Source organism: Vipera berus (genome assembly GCF_964194415.1).
Source record: "Vipera berus genome assembly, chromosome: 1".
Taxonomy (NCBI): Eukaryota; Metazoa; Chordata; class Lepidosauria; order Squamata; family Viperidae; genus Vipera; species Vipera berus.
The window spans coordinates 258,186,278-258,207,649 of NC_138202.1; the positions used below are offsets into that span (position 1 = coordinate 258,186,278).

The 21,372-nt window shown below is 37.3% G+C and overlaps 2 protein-coding genes across 2 annotated transcripts in view; one reads left to right on the forward strand and one right to left on the reverse strand.

The window, feature by feature from the left end:
- Positions 1-21,372, reverse strand: part of LOC308672421 (sulfotransferase 1C2-like) — a 358,778-nt gene that overhangs the window by 235,088 nt on the left and 102,318 nt on the right. The gene's annotated exons all lie outside the window — the stretch shown is intronic.
- LOC308660141 (amine sulfotransferase-like) lies at positions 3,131-14,896 on the forward strand (the record flags this gene model as incomplete). The annotated part of the gene is made up of 7 exons (XM_081314359.1): positions 3,131-3,167; positions 4,494-4,580; positions 7,150-7,358; positions 10,567-10,693; positions 11,081-11,175; positions 12,656-12,836; positions 14,694-14,896. The coding sequence occupies 7 exons, from the start codon at positions 3,131-3,133 to the stop codon at positions 14,894-14,896; spliced, it is 939 nt and encodes a 312-aa protein (XP_081170485.1).

Sequence of the window (21,372 nt, forward strand, 5' to 3'; positions counted from 1 at the left end):
TTTATAGCAACACTTCAATAAGTTTATGGACAGAAAATGAGACAAGAGTGATAGAAGTCTTCTACATCAGCTAAGAAAGTACCCCTTTATTTGTTTTACATTTCCCAAACAAATTGACAGACAATCCTTTTTCTGATATGTTCAATAAAAATACATTTTCTTAATATTAAATACCTCCTAACAGCATTCATGCTACGTAGCTTGTGGAAGGCTTTTGGCTTCCTTGGCACTCTGTTGGAATTGTGAAATTCCATATTAAGATTTTGAGATTCCACCTTTTGAGATTCCACCATTCTAAAACAGGAAATAAGGTAGAATTAGTCTAGCTTTTTCAACTGATCAAAATACTGTTTTCTTAATTTTTATATTTACTTACCATTTCATGTTTTGCAGAATCTGTAACAACAAGGCTTTATAAGTTTGTTGTCTTCAATGAAGCCATATAACTCAGGTCCTTTTCTTATTCTACGCCCACGCTTGGGAAGTTTGGGGGTCAAATTTACATCAAACAAATCTTCACCAGTATTTGCCATCTTCAAAGACTGCCGGAATTAAATCGCTAGCTGTTCAGAGCTGCCTGTACAATCTCCCCCACACATGCTGTGACACGACCTTAAGCCTTGCGCCTGTCCAGAATCACAGGGTATGACATGCCCAGGCCTAACCTCCTTTTTTACTATCAGACACAAACATGAATGCCCAGATCCTCAGCCCTAACATGCCCAAACAATTCTACTTCCCACCTGGCTGGTTGCCCCCTGTGAACATTTTAATTCTTGTTAATATTCCTTGTCTTTTTGCTGTACGGGGTGCAGAATTTTTTTTATTAAGGCCGTGCTTTGTACGGTTACATGTACATGTGGATTTGAGGGCTCAATTGACAAAATATGTGTCTTTAGATTTTTACAAAAACCAGCTGCGGGTTTTAAATGTTTTTTTTCTCCACCCTGCATTCAAGAAAATGATTTTAAAACCTCCTAGAAATAAATACCTTTTAGAAAAAAGGGGGTTATATGCAAGCCCTGGCCGCCTTTTAGGGCCTCCTTTTTCCTCTGCTTTTGAGGCACTGATTTTTAAAACTCCACAAAAATTAAAAGCATCATTAGAAATAAAAAGCATTTTATTATTATTATTTCACAGCTTCCCAAAGTAGGGCTTGTTTCCCAAAAACACAGGACTCTGTTAATTATTTACTTTATTTAGCTTATTCTGTTTGTTTTGAATGTCCATAGAATTAGTCTAGGGTTAAGCTAATCATGTACCCAGAGGCTTGACTGCCTTGACTTATTGATGGGTTTAGGTTCAAGACGTCTTATCTTAGAATAGGGTTGCTAGGGTTACTCTTGCTTATCCTGATGGGCTTAGGCCAACACGTCACTTCCGCTCGCCTTATCTGAAAATAGGGCAGTTACTTCCGCATAGGGCCATGATCTGCTGACGTAATCAACACCACGTGGGTTTGTTTACTTTGATGATGTCACTGATCAAAAGTGCTGATAATTTTCATTAAAAAAAGGTATACACTATAACTACTGGCAGTTCTCTATTAGTGTTTTGGCTTTTTCTTTTTTTAAAAGGCTTTTCCCTTTTTGATTTTTATAGAAAATATGGGGGAATATATGGAGGGTTGTAATAATTCTTTCATTAGTATTGCTCTTTACTTCATGGAGCAGCCTTAAGTAATATGGCCTACGGCAACCACATCATTTTCAGAATGTTGGCTGTGGAATTCTAGGAATTGAAGTCCACATGTCTTAAAGTTGCCACGGTGGGAAACAGTTTACTACAACCTTTTCAAGTATCTTAAACAAGAAGAATATATATGTGCAATAGGACAATTGTTCTCAAATGCTTTCCAGGGTTTTCCTCATTTTTATTTATGGAACAAAAATGTATAATTTTAGAGTTTAAGTGGTTTGTGTGCTACTGTGATGACATGTGTTTGTAATAAAGTTGTCTGGTTTCTGAGATAATGTCAGTGTTAGCCTTTCCACAGCTTGTGTTGACTGTGCTATATTGGATTGAATGGTTAGATATGTTTTGATAAAGCTGCCTGGCAGAAGATTGTTTTTTGTCTTGTTAACTGAGTTATTATTTAATTGTGTTCTATGTCCTCTCTTGCTCATGATTAGAATGCAGAAGCACCGCTTACACAATAATTGACTGAAGATCAGCTTTCTTAAATATTTGAGCACTCTATAAGTATATAAGTACACTGAGAAATCATTACAAATAAGTTGGCTTAAGACCATGACATGAGTGACTGTCAGAGACTATACAAGGTAAGGTAAGAAAAGAATTACTATTAAAGTGGGGAGGGCTATGTTAATGAAAGCAGTGGCATATAAAGAAAACTTATATGAAATGTTTTACAGATGGCATTTAACACCATCAAGGTAATTCTTAAATGCTTGTTTCTAAGCTTAGGACAGATTATAGCATTTTATTAGAAAAAGTTTGATTAAGATGTGAAAGTAATAATTTTTATTTTTATTTTAAAATAGTGCTCTGACATTTTTACAGTTAACAGTTATAGCACATCCTGTATGTGTTATAGTTTTGCACTGATTTGATTTCTGCATATTAAGTAAAATGTTGAGCTAACCAATTATTGATCACAGGATTCTGCTTCTACACATACTCCTCATTTAGTGACAGAATTACATTTCAACAACCAGATCTTTAAGCATAATGGTCACTAAGTGAATACATGACTGAGAGAGAGAGAGAGAGAGAGAGAGAGAAGAGAAATAAAGAAAGGAAATAAATAAATAAATAAATAAATAAATAAATAAATAAATAAATGTGTTACTGTCACCCTGGTGTACATTGTTTTAAAATGCATGAAATTTGGTCATAAACTGCACACATTGTATTTGTGAATGGTCAGTAACTGAGATAGGCACTAAACAAGAAGCAGGTGTACATCAGAAAAATAAGAGATCAAATATGCAATGTTGTTGTTTGGCACAAAATTAAAGTCCATTGTCTGGCATTGTTGCTCTCAGTTGCCCTTACACCTATCAAATTTTAGACCAAAACAATGAATGATTTACAGGCAAAGGAAATTTTTAGCAACTGGGATTAGTGCCAAAACGATGCCATTAATTGTTTTTACTACCCAGGGATAATGATTAATGATTTTCCCAACGATTGTTGGATTCCTGGTATAGTTGGACTAGGGAAACCTTGAACAGATGATCCTCAACTGACAAGAGTTTGTTTGGTGACCACTTGAGGTTCCAACGTCACTGAAAAAACTGCCTTATGATTGTTTTTCACACATACGAATTTTCCACATCCCCTATGGTCACATGATCAAAATTCAGACACATGGCAACTGAGTGATATTTATGACAGTTACAGTGTCCCAGGGTCACGTGATCATCCTTTGCGACCTTCTGACAAGCAAAGCCAATGGGGAAACCAGATGCACTTAACAACCTTGTGATAACTTAAAAACTGCAGTGATTCACTTAAGCATCTGTGGCAAGAAAGTTTGTAAAATCATCATAAAGACTCAACTTTTCATTTTTGTTATTGTTACTCATGTAGATTTGTACCAAGGAAGAAGGAGCAAGATTCCTCTTATAGAAATTTAGGGTTACTTTTTCCTTCTTGTACCATACTGGTAGAGACAGGCAGAATGAAGCTATCCTTATTGCTAGAATAATTATTCTATAATTTTACCCTATAATCCCCATAAGGTACAACTTATCCTTAAAGACTGTGATTACCTTCATAGTTAGTAGCTAGAGTGGGCACCAAAATCCATCATCTTCACATGCATGTATTGCAACATTGAATCCACACTCTCCACAATACACATTATGGACAGAAATGTTTAGTACAGTAACTTCTTCAATGAAGAGAAGCTAGATCTGAAGGGCTGATAGCCAAATGTTCTGGAAACACACGGCATAAATAGGATTTTTTTAAAAAAAAATCAACATTACAGTAAGAAAATAATGATTGGGCTTTCTAAATTAGATGCTTTGCGAATATACCTTTAATGTCATTCTTCATTAAATTCTGAAAAACTCCTTAAATTCCTTTCTTCCTTTCCATCAAAGAGTGGTGATAACAGCATATATTTTCATTACTTTTTCCAACATTAAATTGCCGAAGCTTCTCCATCTCCTAAGACTATGTAGCAACTATAAGAATTCCAACTTCTTTGTTTTTCTCTGGAGAACATTAAAAGTCTTAACTATAACATTTGAATTATGGTTTTAGTAACTGTGCAAAAAAAATCCAATTCTTCAGTTTCTCTTTCCTTGGGGACTTCCTTGCTGAAATAGCCTGCTAACTCTAAATGGTTGAAACAAAGAGTTTATAAACTCAGATATCATGACACTCTGCTTATGTGGCAGGTTCTAGCATTAAGAAAAGAAGCACCCTCTAATTTCTCTTTTATTGCAGCCATCTTATTATGGAAGAAGCAAAGCAAAATACACAACTACTGAATTTTAAAGGGTGTTATTTTGCTTCAGATAAGGTAAAACTTGAGCACCTTGAGGCAATAGAAGATTTTGAAGTCAGGGAGAGTGATATATTCATAATCACTTACCCAAAATCTGGTAAGTCAAAAAAGATTTTTTTTTGTATAAATATTTTATTAGAATTTTTTAACATAACATAAATCATTCAGTAATTTGTAAAACAGAATGTTGTCTGGATAACATTTATAAGACAGTCCTTAACAATTAATTTCTATGATCTATATTCCATATGTTAATTTCATTTGATTTCCCCTTTCCTCAAAGTATCTTTCTTTGCAAAACATTAGATTAAGACAATTTTCATTATTTTAATTAACAACAGTTAAATATATAGTTTCTATAATCCTGTTTATCATTTTAGTTGCCTTATCATAAATCCTGTTACCGTGTTTATTTCAGCTTATTTCTCCCCCCAAATTCTAGATATTCTTACAAGTGACAATCTTTTCAGCACTTAACTATATTTACATTGGTGGGTTTCATTCTGCTTTTTCCATATAAACCCTCTCATGCTTTTATATTTCTTAATCAATAAGTAAAAAAGTAAAAAGAGACAAGAAAATAGAGAGACAAAAAAGAAGAAAAAGAAGAAAGAAAAGGGAAACAAGAAAAAGAGACAAGAGCACTGAGATACAAAAAATAACATACAACTTAAAATATGTATCCCTCCTAATTTAATATCTATTTATTCCCTCAATTTCTTATTCTTTTTTACCATAACTAAGAATGTATTTAATCTGTTTAAACATTAAGCATTCCATTCAATAGTTCTAATCATCTAATCCTTTAACTCTCATTCAAAACACATTTTTATGCTTTTCTTATCGTCACGTTTAAATAACTAAAACATTTGCTTTTGTTTAAATCATTTCAACTTTTTTCAGAAGGAAAAAAAACATATTATGTAGTTAAGAAAAAAAATCCATCCCTCTAAGAGTAGTGTATTTCAAAGTTTTTTCCATTTCTTTAGCCATATTCAAACAAATGTTTCTTTTTAAAGTATTCTTTCTGAAAAGCTCCATCTTCTTTCTGAATTTCCATTTTAGTCTTTTTTCTCTGGCCATTGCCTTTTTTAATCAATATGTTTTGCTGCATCATTTGTTTCCCTGTAAGGAATTTTTTCTCATTCTTTTCCTTATCTTCAAAGTTGCTTACACGTGTTGAAATATTTCCCATTTGGATTAAATCATAATTTTTTATTTTATATGGTTCCATCTTCAAATCTCTATTCTCAGAATTATATTTAGTCATCTCTACTGTATTTTCCTGAGAAATTTCTTGAAGTGAAATTAGGTTAAAAATAAGCTGATTCATGCTCTCAAGGTTGTTCTGCATTTCCTTGTAGTTTAAAGTCATTGTCCTTTGAAATTTTTGCTGCTTATCATATGTTTCCCTTTGTAAAGTAATCATTTTATACAGTTCCTTCTTTAAGTCTCTATCCTCAGAATTTTGTTCAGTCATCTTTACTGTATTTTCCTAGGAAATTTCTTGGAGTGAAATTAAATTGGAAATAAGTTGATTCATGCTCTCAAAGTTATTCTGGATTTCTATGTAGTTTAAAATCATTGTCCTTTGATATTGTTGTCGCTTATCATATGTTTCCTTTTGTAAAGTATTCTTTACTTCAGCTTTGTTATCCTCACTTTGTTTACACAGCTGCATTTTCTAAAAACTTTGAGGTTCAGAGAAAAAAATTCTCATTCATCAGAAGGTGTCAGCATTTGCTCATTTTTCATGTCTTTCTAGTCTTTTTTTCTTTCTCTAAAGGGTAAATTTAGCTGCTAACTAAAAGGGAGAGTCCCCCTCCCCCTTACCTTCTTTGGAGATCTCATTATTTGGGGGACTTTCTTCTTCAGGAAAATAGGTAGGATAGAGAAAATCAATATTCTTACCCAAATTCAAGCATGCTGTTTAAGATCCACTTAGTTTAAAAGCTTATGGCTTCCATTGTTGTTTTCAGCTATGGCTGGACATGGAGTTAGCCAGCCTTTTCTTCTGTTGGTTTCTGGGAAGTTTCTCCTGGACTGTTCAGAGAAACCACCATCTCTCCTAAGTCCCTGGGATTTCCTTCCTTCATTCCACCTCTTCAGGGTGGGTTCTGGCCCCTTAGGGTCCCCAACAAAAAGAAATTTCAGCCAAAGGATTCGGCATTCTGAATCTTCCAACTGCTTTGCTGAAAAACAGGAACTGGAAACCCAAAAAAGAAAATATTTTAGGGAGGTGGCCAAGACTGTATTCAGAATCAGACTTCTTTATGCAATTCACAATATAATCTAATAATGTTCCTACTTGCTTTAAGACATTTCTGCACTTCAAATGGAATATTTCTAATCATTAAATCAGAATGTTTTTCCAAGGTAATGCATAGCTACAGTATGTGAAACAGTCAAGTTCTGCTGCTGAAGAAAATCTTGGAATTCAGTTGAAAATAAGTCTGACATCACAGAATATGCTTAGTATCATAATTAGCTTATTTTGCTCACAGTTCATACATGAATGATTCTACTGTTCTTAATTGATTCCTACCCTTTAAATCAGATGAAATTCAACTTATTTCTTCTTTTAGTGATGCATCTTTGGTGATATAAGTATTGTGAAAACTGGGTAATTCCCCTGAAGTTTAAAATAAGTTGATTTTCTTTTCTAGGAACTATCTGGTTCCAGAATATTTTATGCTTGATTTTGTATGAAGGCCATCTGAATGGGACAGAAAATATCTCTCTATCGACTAAGGCTCCATTCCTAGATTACAACATACACAATGTGGATATCGCTCAGCTCCCATCACCTCGTGTCATCATGTCACATCTGCCATATTACCTAGCTTCCAAGGAGCTGAGAGCCAAAAGGGGAAAAGTAGGCAAATCTCGTTCTCTATTCTAACTTAATAGTGAGTTACTTGATAAATTCAGTAGTCCTCAACTTATGACCATGAATGGTTGCTGTTAAGCAAGGAGGTTGTTAGGGTCACTGTGCCCAATTTTATGATCTTTTTTGCCATGTTTTTAAAATGAATCACTGTAGCAGTTAAGTGAATCATGTGATCAATGCAACTTCCCCCATTGACGTTGCTTGCAGAAATCGGATGGGAAAGTCAAGAGGAGCGATCACCTGAGCCCATGCTGCAACCATCATAAATACCTGCCAGGTGGTTAAGCACCCCTATATTGGAGAGCATTGTTTTTCAAATTATTTATCTCCTTTTAGGGATATGGTAAAAACACGTTGTTCCTTCCAAGGACAAGAGAACCAGATAAATCAAACCCCAGTGTCCACGGAGAAAAATTGAGATATTTTTTTCCCCCAAAAAATAAAAAAAATGATGAAAAAGGGAATTTTTTCCCATCAAAAATTAAGAACTAAAGATCAGAGGGTATTTTTTTTTTAAAAAAAGCTAAAAAATGAAGTATAAATATATAAGTATAATATATAAATATAATATAAATATGAGTCCTGTTGGATCACTTTCACTGCCAGCGAATATATTTTCACTGCTGACTTCATTACAGAAAAAGTGAGAGTGGTTTAGACTTCAATGATAAACAATGACAGAACAGGGAAAAAAAAGTTGCTAAAGTCTAGCAAGGGGTTATAAGATAGATCAGCAGTCAACTAGTCAGTTAAAATATAAATCAGAGAATAGAAAAGGTTTAGAATGTGCAATTAAAACACAGGTATGCTTTAAAAAATGAACATCTGAAGGGAAAAGATGATAAGAGACCTGGCCTTCCAATTGCTCCTTACCTAGAATTGCAGTCTTCAAGACCTCCTCTTCTCCTTAGGTACACGATCATCTGAAGGACATGTTGGCTCCTTCCTAGTGTCTCCTTCAAAAACAGGGAGCAAGCCACTAAATAACCAGTTTTGGTGGGGGGGGGAAATCAGCTGTTTATTGGTAGGAGAAAATAAATTGCCCACCACACAGCACACCAACATGGAAGTCCACCAAACACCCATATTTTGATCATATGACTGTGGGAATTCTGTGACAATCCTAAGTGTGAGGACTGGCTGTAAGTCACTTGTTTCAGTGACATTGTAAATTTGAAGAGTCACTAAATAAATGGTTGTAATCGAGGACAAGATGTACAGAGATATTTATGTGTGAATATATTGAGGGCAATAGAAGAAGGGGACGACAGAGAATGAGCTGGCTGGATGGAGTCACTGAAGCAGTAGGCGTGAGCTTAAATGGACTCCAGAAGATGGTAGAGGACAGGAAGGCCTGGAGGAATGTTGTCCATAGGGTCGTGATGGGTCGGACATGACTTCGCAGCTAACAACAACAAAATATTTATATTCATATAAGAAAAAATAGGAATAAACATTAGAGCACAGATTTTATAAGAAAGAGCCATTGTAATGAGATTTTATTAACTTTTTACTTTTCTGAGAAGAAAAGTCAGGAATGAACAGAGATTCTTAAAAGACAAAACTTTTAAGTTTTACAGTGAAGCATAAATGTGTTGGTGTTGGGAATTTTCTGTCAAACAACTAATTCATTAAAGTTTTGATTATCTGAAATGATGGTCTTATCCGAACTGTTTGGAGAATAAATTTCATGAAAATATTTTCATGCTGTTAAGGCAACATATGTGTCATGTATTAGTTGCGGTAGAAACCCATATCTTCATCGGACATGCCATTGTATAATTTTATTCTTAGAACTAGTGCAGTCTTTATCATGAATCCTAAGTAAGATCAAACCTTACCTATCTCTATAATAGATATGTAAAAATATAAGAAATAGAGAAATCCTTGAATTTTTGTAAGTAAGATTTCATGATAACCTAAAGGGGAAAATGGCTTAATCTACAATTACAGCAAAAAAAAATCCATTCCTTTTGCTAAAAACCAAATGAGAAGAAAGGGCATAGGTGATATAGGAGCAGACTCCACAACCCGATGTACCCCTACTAAAGTTTAAGTTTAAGTTTATTATATTTGTATACCGCCCTTCTCCCGAAGGACTCAGGGTGGTGAACAGGGCATATATAAAAATTATAAAAATACAAATTACAAAAATTAAAAAGAGAATTAAACACTAGTCCAAACTAAAAACAGTAGAAAAATGTAAAAAATCCCCAATAAAAACCCCAACGCATCCCCCATCAGGCCAGGCCGGCCTGTTCAAACAGGTAGGTCTTCAAGTCGCGTCGGAAGGAGTGAAGGTCAGGCGCCGTCCGGAGCTCAACCGGCAACTGATTCCATAAGTCCGGGGCGCCCACAGAGAAGGCCCTCCCCCTGGGGGCCACCAGCCGACATTCTCTGACCGGTGGCACCCTGAGGAGGCCCTCTCTGTGGGAACGCACAGGGCGGAGGGAAGTTGGTGGTCCCCGAGGAACATAGAATGCAAGAGAAATCTATCCCTGTCATAAGGGATGAAGAAAGAATTAAAACATAAGGAAGACAATAGCTCTCATGGACTGGAATTATGGCTACCCAATGAGAATTCTAAGGAAGAAGTAACCCCCGATGGGTCCAGGAGATACTGAGAAAGTCAGACTTCAAGGAAAGGCAGATGACAGGCATCAAAGCTTTTGAGGCCTTTTCAAAAACCATCAGGCTAGAGTCTTCACAGACTCCTTTGTGTTGTTCTCAGATGTGGGCTCTAAGTCAAGCTGTACATTTATAGCCCTGAAATCCAAGAAGGCCCTTTCCCTTGTTCTCTGCAGCAAGTGAGATAAGGTGCAGATCTTCAGCTGATGATGAAATTGTATCTGGAGATTTGCCTTTTTTAATGTTTTAATGTTTTTTAATTTCTTACTTAAATGAAAAATCACTACATAGGATGACCCTTTAAAACCCAGGATGGCTTTGAGCCAATAACTTTATCTCAGTGTCCTCAAATTCATGGCAGGATAATGAGAATAAAGTGTGAGGGGCGGTGGAATATGCTTTATATCATCTTATATTCTTAGAGGAAAGGGGGGATAAAAATGAAACACTGTAAGGATTCAGATAATTCTAGAAGAACATATTTTCAGGGTACTTTAAAACAGTCCCCAATTGATTAAAAATAAATGCATTTATTGTAGATTACATATAAATATGTATCTTGCAGGTTATTTATGTGTACCGAAATCCAAAGGATGTTATGGTTTCCTTTTTCCATTACACCAATTCAATGAAAGGAATAGAAAAATCTTCTGATTTGGAGCCATTTATGCAAAACTTTTTATCTGGAAAAGGTAAGATGTTTGTGACCAAGGACTGGTTTCCTATGGCGTCCCTTGGAGTTATCGACAATAAGAGCACCCGATTTGGAGCAATTGAGCAAAGATGATACAACTTCAGATCTAATAAACTCAAAGTGTCTTCACCCTCCAATGTACCCCCAGACTAAATCTCATCCTGCAAAATTGCTTTTCGTTGGTTTCTGTGCAAAGTGCCATGAAACACTCAAGAGCCACCATATCTCTTTGTCTTTCTCTGTCTCTGTCTCTCTGTATATGTGTGTGTGTGTGTGTGTGTGCGCGTGCGCGTGTGTGTGTGTTTTAAATAAATAAATAAAAGTTTATCTTAAGTAAATAAATAATAAATGACCAGTTATTTTCATTCTCTGTTTCAACCAACAGTTATTTCAAGTTTGGTCTTTGATCATGTGAAAGGCTGGTATACGCATCAGGATGAATTCAATATTCTCATCCTGTGCTATGAAGAAGCGGTTCAGGTGAGACTATTCACTTCTCTTCTCCTCTCACTCTTTGGTCAAGGTCAATGGGATTCAGGGAATAGGCATAGACATATAGAGATGTCACTTTTATCTGTGGTTGAAAATTCCTTCTAGACTCATGACTCCTTCTCAAGGAACAGGTGGCAGTTGTGACTAGAAGGTCCTTTTCAGAGGACTGGAAGGGGAACAACAGGCTTCAGTTGAACCTTTTCACAGGTTTTCTTGTCAGTCTTTCCAGGACTGGTATGCCCTGCTTACTGTCACTCATGCCCTAATAACCTCCAGATTGGACTACTGCAGTGTGTTTGACATGGGTCTGCCCTTGAAGAGTCTATGGAAGCTTCAGCTGGTACAGAATGCAGTAGTGTGAGCAGTTACATATGTTCCTAGAACAACATATGTTAGTCCTTTGATATACAAACTGCATTGGTTGCCAGTCTGCTTCCAGGTCCAATTCAAGCTGCTGGTTTTAATCTTTTAAGCCCTTCATGGCATGGGACAGGGCTGAGGGATTGCCTTTCCCCAAAGACCTCAACCCATCCCAAGAAGAAGAAGAAGAAGAAGAAGAAGAAGAAGAAGAAGAAGAAGAAGAAGAAGAAGAAGAAGAAGAAGAAGAAGAAGGAGGAGGAGGAGGAGGAGGAGGAGGAGGAGGAGGAGGAGGAGGAGGAGGAGGAGGAGGAGGAGGAGGAGGAGGAGGAGGAGGAGGTACTTGAATGAAGCTAATGAGATTGAGAAGAGTATGGAGAGCTATAGCAAACAGTTATTGCTATAGCCTAGATTTAACCATAATTTGGATTACTACTTCTGACTCTTTTTATCTGCTTTACATAACATTGCTTGTTCAAAAAGGAAAAAGCACAATAGATTTGGATATATATTGATTAGTTGGTTGGTTAGTTACTTGATTTGTATATTGCCCAACTCACTGTAACATTTCTAGGCAATAGACATGACATTAAAAAAAACACTATAGGGAGCTAGCCGTACATAAATAAACCTCATTTTAATTTGATTTGAAGGCAAAAAGACAAACATGTAAGTATTCCTGTTGATGTATTAGAAAAATATCAAGAAAACACATTAGGATAATACTGAATCTATTAGGATGGAGAGAAAATTGCAGAGTAAAAGGTCCCATTATATACATATCCATGTGTGTGGGTTTGTATGTGTTTATATATCTGTATGTTCATATAATTATTTATACATACATAAACATACACACATATATATTTCACCTGAAATTGATGAAGATATAGTGGGAAGTATCTGTTATCCAAGGTCTTTACATAGTTCATTTCCACCAGTGTGCTATCTGCATAAAGAAATAAATGATACTTTTTTAACCTTTAATGCTATTTTGTATGACATTTTCAGTCAGAAATCAATTCCATTCAATTCAGTGCAGCTAACTCCAAATTAAGAGGATACATGACTCCTATACAAGTATTCCAAAAGTAAATAATTATTCTTCCAGGATCTTAAAGGTACAGTACTTCAAATATGCAAATTTATTGGAAAAGAGTTGAGCAGCCAAGAAGTGGATAAAGTTGTGGAGATGACTACCTTCAAGAACATGAAAGCTGATCCTAGGGTAAACTGTGTTAAATACTATGAACAACTTTTTGGATTAAAGAACATGCAGCATTTACGCAAAGGTAATACTGGCAGAACAAAATCAGACTTTAGTCCAGGGTTCTTCAAACTTGGTCCTTTTATGACTTCCTCAGCATGCCTGGCTGAGGAATTCTGGGAGTTGAAGTCCACAAGTCATAAAAGGGCCAAGTTTGAAGACCCCTGCTTTAGCCTCACCTGCATCTAACCATGGGACAAAAACACTTCAAAACCTCTTTTCTTTTGTGTCCTCATGAATTCGGGGACAAGACCTCCTCTTGTCCCCAGCATATACAGAACCTGAGGGAGCTGTAGGTCATCCTTAGCTATTCCACTGTTTAACTAACTTTCCACTTCCTAAGCAGGCAAGATCTATGTTAGTTTGTTGTGGGAAGAGGCAAATGTTCTATCCCAGGGGTCTTCAAACTTGGCCCTTTTATGACTTGTGGACTTCAACTCCCAGAATTCCTTAGCCAGCATGCCTGGCTAAGAAAATCTGGAAGTTGAAGTCCACAAGTCACAAAAGGGTCAAGTCTGAAGACCCCTGTTCTATCCCATTCTTTCTGTTGTGCACTCACATTATTCCTTGGGGATGGGATCAACTCAGCTCCCATAGCTTCAGTTCTCTGAGCCTTGCAGGGCCATTCTGGCTTAGGCAGTGGATAGTGTAGTTCTTTCCAATGTGCCTTTTACCTTTATCCTCCACATCCTGAGATTTAGCTTTGAAGAAGTGAACGAGACTAATAGGTTGGGAGGAACTGTTGAGTTAGAGGAGGCAGAGAGAGAGAGACAGAGAGACAGAGACAAAGTCAGAGATGATGCTCTCTGTGCTGATTCACCATTCAGTCTCTCTGCTGCTGGTCAACTATTAATCAAAGTTTTTGAATACTGATTTCAACTCTTAATTGTTCTTAAGTGTTTCCTCCTATACGTATGCTTTATTTTACCCTGAGGTTGACTGGGCTTGTTTAAATTTCAGCTTTATGTATCTTTGGCTGGAGACTGACAGCAAAATCATTTAGTTCTCATGGGAGAGATTTTTTTTCCTATATTTAGGCTATAACATTTCTTGTTGTAGAAGGAATATATGATTAAACTGTGTTTAATTCTTCTACCTCTTGATAGGCTCAGATATTTAAACTCAATGGGACAATTAAACTGATGTAATGGCATGAGACTGCCGACACTGGCCCCATCCTGACATTTCCACTGGGCCACCTTGTATGACAAGGTCCAAAGGGACAATGTTTAATTCCATTGATCTAAATGTATCTTGAAATCCATATTTGTTAAAATAAATCCCCTATTACTCAGAAAATCAGCTTGCACTTAGGTAAACTGAAATAGTCCTTTCGCTTTGGATCTTATCATTTCATGTACCAAAACTGAGGTATGGACACGCATTAAACTGTTTGGGCTACGCTACGTTGTGCAATCCCATGACTCTTATATAAGTATAAATATTACTTCCAGACCTAATAATGCAATAAGAGTCCATTTTGGAATCTCTTGTGTAAGAACAGGGTTCTATTATTAAGCAAAGAACTATTTGCTTTTATTTATGCTTATATATCCTCTTTCTGCTGAAAAACTCTCCAAGGTAACGTATTACTATAAAAACCTCAGTTGTAAATATTGCTGATTCCAAAATCTGCTCTTTTACTTACTGTCTGATGAATGAATGTGCTATGAGGTGATAAAGGCATCAGCTGGATCTTGTGGGAAGACAGAACAGTGGTGGCAGAAATTATGTCAGATATGCAGAGCCAAAGAGATGACTAGCACGGGCAGTGATAGGACCATCATACAGGACCATCAACGCTGCCGCTCCTTTCAGGAGAGCACACGGCAGGCTAGGATCAATAATCATATTTTCAATCTGGTGTTTTTTTTCCCATCAGGAATTGTTGGTGACTGGAAGAATATTATGACAGTGTCTCAGAATGAAAGGTTTGACAATATTTTTGAGGCACATATGAAGGATGTACCTCTCAAATTCATCTGGGATATAAAAGAAAAACAGCCTACTCAGAATGGGAAGCTGCAAGAACCTCTCCAGGAGGAAGCAGAGCAGAAATATACAACAGAACTAAATCATGTGTAGTTTAAGCTGTTACAATATACTGACACATTTTCTGTATACATATGCATAACTTCCTTTGATTTATCAACCCAAATGAGTCAGGATATACCAGAATATTTTCCAAGATGAATGAACACTTTGGAATCTGGGAGAAATGTCTTTTCTAATGAGAAGAGAACAAAAATATGTTAATCAATTATTTTTCCATCAACAAACAACTGTTGCTTAAATAATGAATGAAAAACTCTTTTGGAACAGCACCTTTTTTCTTGGATATACTAATTTTGTATTGGTTGATTTTTTTAAAAAGAGATGATGTTAGGGAAAAAAGTCTTGAAATAACACACTTGATTATATATATATTAATTAATTAATTAATTAATTTTATTTGTATACCGCCCTTCTCCCGAAGGACTCAGGGCGGTGAACAGGGCAATACATGTTAAAAACAGAATACAAAAATTAAAAAAAGATTAAACAAGTGCCCAGAACTCTTAAATAGATTAAAACGCATTTAAAAGTAATAAAAACCCAACCCCCTCCCATCAGGCCAGGCCAGCTTGTTCAAAAAGATACGTCTTTAGATCGCGCCGGAAGGAGCGAAGGTCGGGCGCCATACGGAGCTCAACCGGAAGATGGTTCCATAAATCCGGCGCGCACACAGAGAAGGCCCTCCCCCTGGGGGCCACCAGTCGTCATTCTTTGACCGGAGGCACACTGAGGAGACCCTCTCTGTGGGAGCGTATTGGGCGGAGGGAAGTTGATGCCGGCCGCAGGTGCTCCCCAAGGTATTCAACAATATCTACATTCAACAACTGTAACTAGTACCCACTGACATTGTTGCATGGGCTAAGTCAAAATGTAGAGGTTTCTATACCGTTTAATAAGTTTAAGAGCCAAATGAATTTTCATTTGATATCATATGGAGCTTACTTTTTTCCTTTTTTCTCCCATGTTCCTTTCCCCCCTTCTATTCGTTTTAATCACTGCAATGTAGAGTTTCTTGGCACACATTATCATTATTATTCTTCATTCATTTGATATACTTCACTAATAAAATTATTTTAAAAAATTAAAAAGCTGATCAAATTTATTTTATTTTATAGGTCTGATGCAATTAGACATCTTTCAATGGTTTGCAGATACTAAAAAATAAATAGCATAAAACTGAATAATTACAATCATGAAATTAGCTTAAGTGTCAGTGCTAAACTGAATTACAATTTCTCCTAGGTAATCTATCCATGCCTGGATAGGTAGAATAGAATGCACATTGGGTCATCTTCTGAAATTTAGCTTTCAGCACCATTAATCCTGTTTACTATTTGATGTGGCAACTTTGTTCTGTTGAGAGGGGGGGGGAATCAAAGTTGGGATCCTCCAAATGATTCACTGAGAAATACATTTACAAGTGTGTCACTAAACTAAATTAATTAAAATATTAAGAGAGAATATTTAGACAGAATATTTAAAATCCAAGAAACCAAATATGAAAGAAGTTCTTAGAAATAGTACTGGAAAGCCTGTATCTATGAACTTTCTGTTCTCATGATAAAAGGAGAAATATCAGAAAAACAGAATAACAGAGTTGGAAAGGACTCAACAATTCTCAGAAAGAGTGCTAACAACCAGATGACTGCAAGGAACATAAATCTTTCCATTCTCCACCATTTAGTCAGAAGTGAAGAAGAGCTTCTTGGATGAGAAGTGAAACATCTTCAAGGAAAAACAAAAAAACCCCACCCAGTTGCCTTTTAAAAAAGCATCTTCAGGATGTCCTCTTAGATGACCTTATCCAGCAATTTCATATAGATGCTAAGCATGAAGTATTCAGAACATCCTATATGTTCTGCGGGTTAAGACCCTTACAAAATATTATGAAGTATTTTTATTTGATCACCCAAGAACATATCTCAACTCGAGCAAATGTGATGTGGATCTGAAATAAAGGTCATAATGGACTGGGCAGTTGCAGCTGCTTTCTGCTTGGGTGAACTGGAAACTCATTCAGACATAAGTCTGGTCATGTCAGTTAGATTCTTAGATTAGAATCATAGAGTTGGAAGGGACCTTGGACCTTCTAGTAGTCCAACCACCTGCCCATCTTGAATTGTTTTCCCTTTAGGATTTCTATGCATGAAATCTTTCTTAATTTCTCTCTTAGTTTGTTGAATTCAGCTCTCTTAAAGTCTAAAACACTAGTTTGACTTGGCTCAATTACCTGTCCTTGCATTATGTTGAATGTATAGTATGGTATGCTCATTATGTATGGTTCCAACAACTTCTACCTCTTCTATCATTATCTATCATTTCATTCATATTGGTAAGAATTAAGTCCAGTATAGCTGACCCTCTAGTACAGGGGTGTCAAACTCAATTTCATTGAGGGCCGCATCAGCATTGCGGTTGCCCTCAGGGGGCCGGGTGGGTGTGGCCAGGGTGGGCGTGGCCTACTGGGTGGGCATGGCTAGAGTGCATATGGCCTACTGGGTGGGCGTGGCCAGCCCTACATCGTTTGCATCAAGGGTGCCTATGGGGGCCTGGGCAGGAGTGGGACAGATCTGAGGGTCTCTGGCAGGAGGAGGGTCTCTGGGCCAGGGCCATGGCAGTGGGGGCCGTTCCCTCACTGTTTCCAGGATTGCTTCGTGGGCCACATGAAACCAGTTCGCGGGCCGGATCCGGCCCCCGGGCCTTGTGTTTGACATGTCTGCTCTAGTAGTTCCTTCCTCTAGCTTTTGGGCAACAAAAGTGTTAGATATGTCAGGAACCTGTTTGATCTTCCACTTGCTATAGTTTGTCTCCCAATGAATGTCAGGGTAGTTAAAATCCCTCATTACTACAGCTGTGTTTTCTGCATATTTTAGCTAACACATTAAGGAAAAATTCATCAATTTCCTCTGCTTGGTTGGATGACTGGTGATATGCACCTATAGCAATGTCATTTATTTTCCTCCAATTTTCCTCCAAATGCATTTGAGAAGGCTTTCATCATTGGTTCCTTCGTTCCTGGAAGAGGAGATTCATACCATGAAAACACCATTCACAAATGATATACATTGTCCTTTAATATATTATTTTATTGGTAATTCGGAGTTCAGAATGGCACATTTAGGCCATTGGAAAAATATTTCTCATCATCATTATCAACATCAAAAGTTAAGGTGTCATAACTTGCTATTGTAAACTAAAATGCATTGCCCTTTCTGGACATTTTGTACCCTACAGTTCATGCCAACAATTTCAAACAAGTCGGTCTTCACTTGAATTACATCTCTTTAGCTCACTACGGAAATAACATGTTCTCTGATAGAACAGAATTGTGATTATATTCTAGATCACAAAAATCTTCAGAAGATTTGTAATCATGCAATTTCTATAGGAATATAAAAAATATGGTGTTTTGACTGATCACTGTCGAGGGAATGTAGATTCATAGATTGTAAAATATAAAACATATCCTGTTAGTGTGCTACCTGCACCACTGGCATTTTACATAACAATAAATAAAAAACAGTTATTCACTCTATGTCCTTTCCTGGGCACTAAAGATGGACCATTTTCCATTTCACAGTCTGTCTAATGAGAATTATAGAATATGTTCTCTGTTTTCCACTGCTCTAATCATTACAGTTACAATGTGGTTTACGACATCCATACAAAATAAGTCTGAAGAAATCATTTTCTTGATCAAAACCCCAACAACAGGCTTTGTTGCATTCTCTTAGCAGAGGCCCTGAGTTGACCCACATGTTGGTGAGGTCTGATGATGCAAAAAGATCTGCAGAATCTTTATTAAACACTTTGGATTCTGAGGATGCTATATTATTTCAAAAGCACACAGAAGTTTATACTGATGAACTTCAAAGCCGCCTGTAGCTGACACATCTAGAACTCAGCAGAATCACTTTAAGCAGACCCAAACATGAATTCTGACACAACTGATGTGCCCAGGGCATGCCTGTCATAAACATTGTTAGATCGTGGGTTCTGGACCGCATGGCCAAGATTGACGACGCAGGACAACAGGGTTCAGCATAACATTCTTTATTGATGTAGCACAGACTTGGCAACAAAGGGGCAACTGCCCCCCTTATATACCTAGCCAGGTATGCTTGGAACCAATCTCATTGTCCGGATTTCCCACCAAAGACTGCCCTGCCAATCCTGACAGGGCACCCTGCTACCTGGTGGTGTCAGTGGCTATCTCTGTGAAACATCCCCTATATACATATATATATAACAAACATGATGTGCAGAATCACAGCTTGACATGTATCCATAAGAAGGCTGGAAGGGGTGGAGTGGTGTTTTATACTGGGGGAGGGGAGATGAAGGAAGCTGAAACAACAACAACAACAACAAAACCCACAAAGCAAGTTAAGGCTTAAAACACATAGCACATTGCCGTGGCAGACGTTGGGTCATAAAGGGAGTCAGATAAGCAGTAAAAACCTTTCCAAAGATTTTCATTCAGCTACCCCCCACTTAAACAACAACAACGCCCCGGCAATTCTTTTTCTCTGCTCTTCAACCTGCACGTCATTTATCAAGGTAAGTCACACATTTTAACCCCCTCTTTACGGTTGTTCATAGTCAATTTAGCAAATTCAGTTATTAAACAGGAGGGAGGTTGGAAGGCAGAGGCAGAGAGTTTAGCTTCAGCACCTAATTGGAGGAGGAGGAAGGGAGAAAACAAGTCTTTTCCCTCCAGCATTTTTGTTTCGTTTTGGTTTCGTTCGTTGAAAAAAATATGGGTTTACAGAGGAGGGAGGGGGTAAAGCAAGAGAAAGGTTTTGGAAAGCTCGTCTGGGAGCTGTCACCCTTCATGCATGGAGCTTGCTTCCCAAAATCAAAGGCAAGGGGAGAGCTGCAATCTCCTTACTGCCAGCTGGTCTGGACAGAGGCCTAGCCCACAAACTAGCTTCAAAGGATCAGGGCTTCTCATTTGCACTAACCACATAGACTTGTTTGAGAGCCTCTTTGATGTTGGAAGGGGATGCTCATGCCCTAAATCTAGCCAAGCTCTTCCCTCCTGCTTGGCTGTTTTTGGCTTTACAAAGCTTGATATATATGAAGATTCTCAGTCATCCAGGTCATAGTTATCCCAAAGGTGTTTTTTCACGAGGCATCTGGACTTGCTTGTTTTTCTTTGAAGACGTTTCACTTCTCATCCAAGAAGCTTCTTCAGCTTTGACTTTGCAAAGCTTTTTGCTGCTTTTTTACCTCCTTTTTGGACACAGCTGGTGGTGGGCCTCCCAAGAACTTCCCCCCCCCCCACACACACACATTCTGAAAGTTTTTGTGCTTCTCTTATCAACCTACATGGTTACCTAATAACTGCACCTGAGAAAGCCACATGTAGTTGAGTTAGGTCAAGTGGTGACAATGAGTTATGAATTATGGCCATAATTCCAGGCACAGTTGTGGCTGTAAGTCAATGACTACATCTGTATACACGCTTATTACTGGGCATTTATTTCATACTTCCACAATTTTCTTACACTAATCTGTGTGTCACTGTGAGCACAATTTGTCTAAAGTTTCAGGACTTCAGGAGATGGCAAGAGTGCTGTTTCCACCCTCTGCTTAGTTTTACATATATTAACAGGACTGACAGGAGAGCATTCCATATATAGATAACAGTTTCACTTTCTAATCTCCATGAACAAAGCAAAATTTGTGCTGAATCTTGGGAAGCTCTGAGAATGCCTCTTATCCATACTCATTTTGATGTTTTACATTTGCAAGTGTTTCTTTCACTTTTATGCAGAATACAATGTCCTTTTCTGTGGCTATGCTCACATATTATTGGATGCTTTGATTCTTGTGATGTAATAGATGACTATTTCTAAACCTATTAACTTTTGCTTTGAATATCTTTGTTGTGCTAGCTATAAAAGTAAATGTAAGTCATTTCCCCCAGTTCTCCCTTTTTATAGGGACACCCCACTTATCAGAGTACTCTAATAAATTGCTTTTAAATGTCCTTCCAACTCCATTGCTTACTGGAAAAAGTAAGCTGAGGCAGAACCTAGGGCCAGATTTGGCCCTCAATACATTGAGGATCTGAGCGCCTGGCCTATTAACTTATCATCAAACTATAAGCTAAGTGAGCCATGAATTAACTTCAGTCAGAGCTACTCCATGTTAATCACTCTATTGCTAAATTAGCAGTCACTGAGCACTGGTTTGGATATCTGTTAGCAAAGAGCTTAAGAGGCTGACCACAAGTGCTTCGTTATGTAAGAAGCGTCAGTCTAGCCAGCAGTTTGTGGCTGACGGATTATGCAATTATGGGCCCCTTACTAGAAGAGGGAAAGGTAAATGCCGGTAGCTTAAGTTGCTATCAAGATTATACAGGCAAAGTCCAGAGCTAGAAAGTTAATCATTAACATGTTAAAAACATTTTAAAGGTGAAGAACTTAGCTAATTAAGTGCACTTTCTATGCTTATTATGGGATGTTACATGTCTTCAATAAATCAGGATCACATAATGA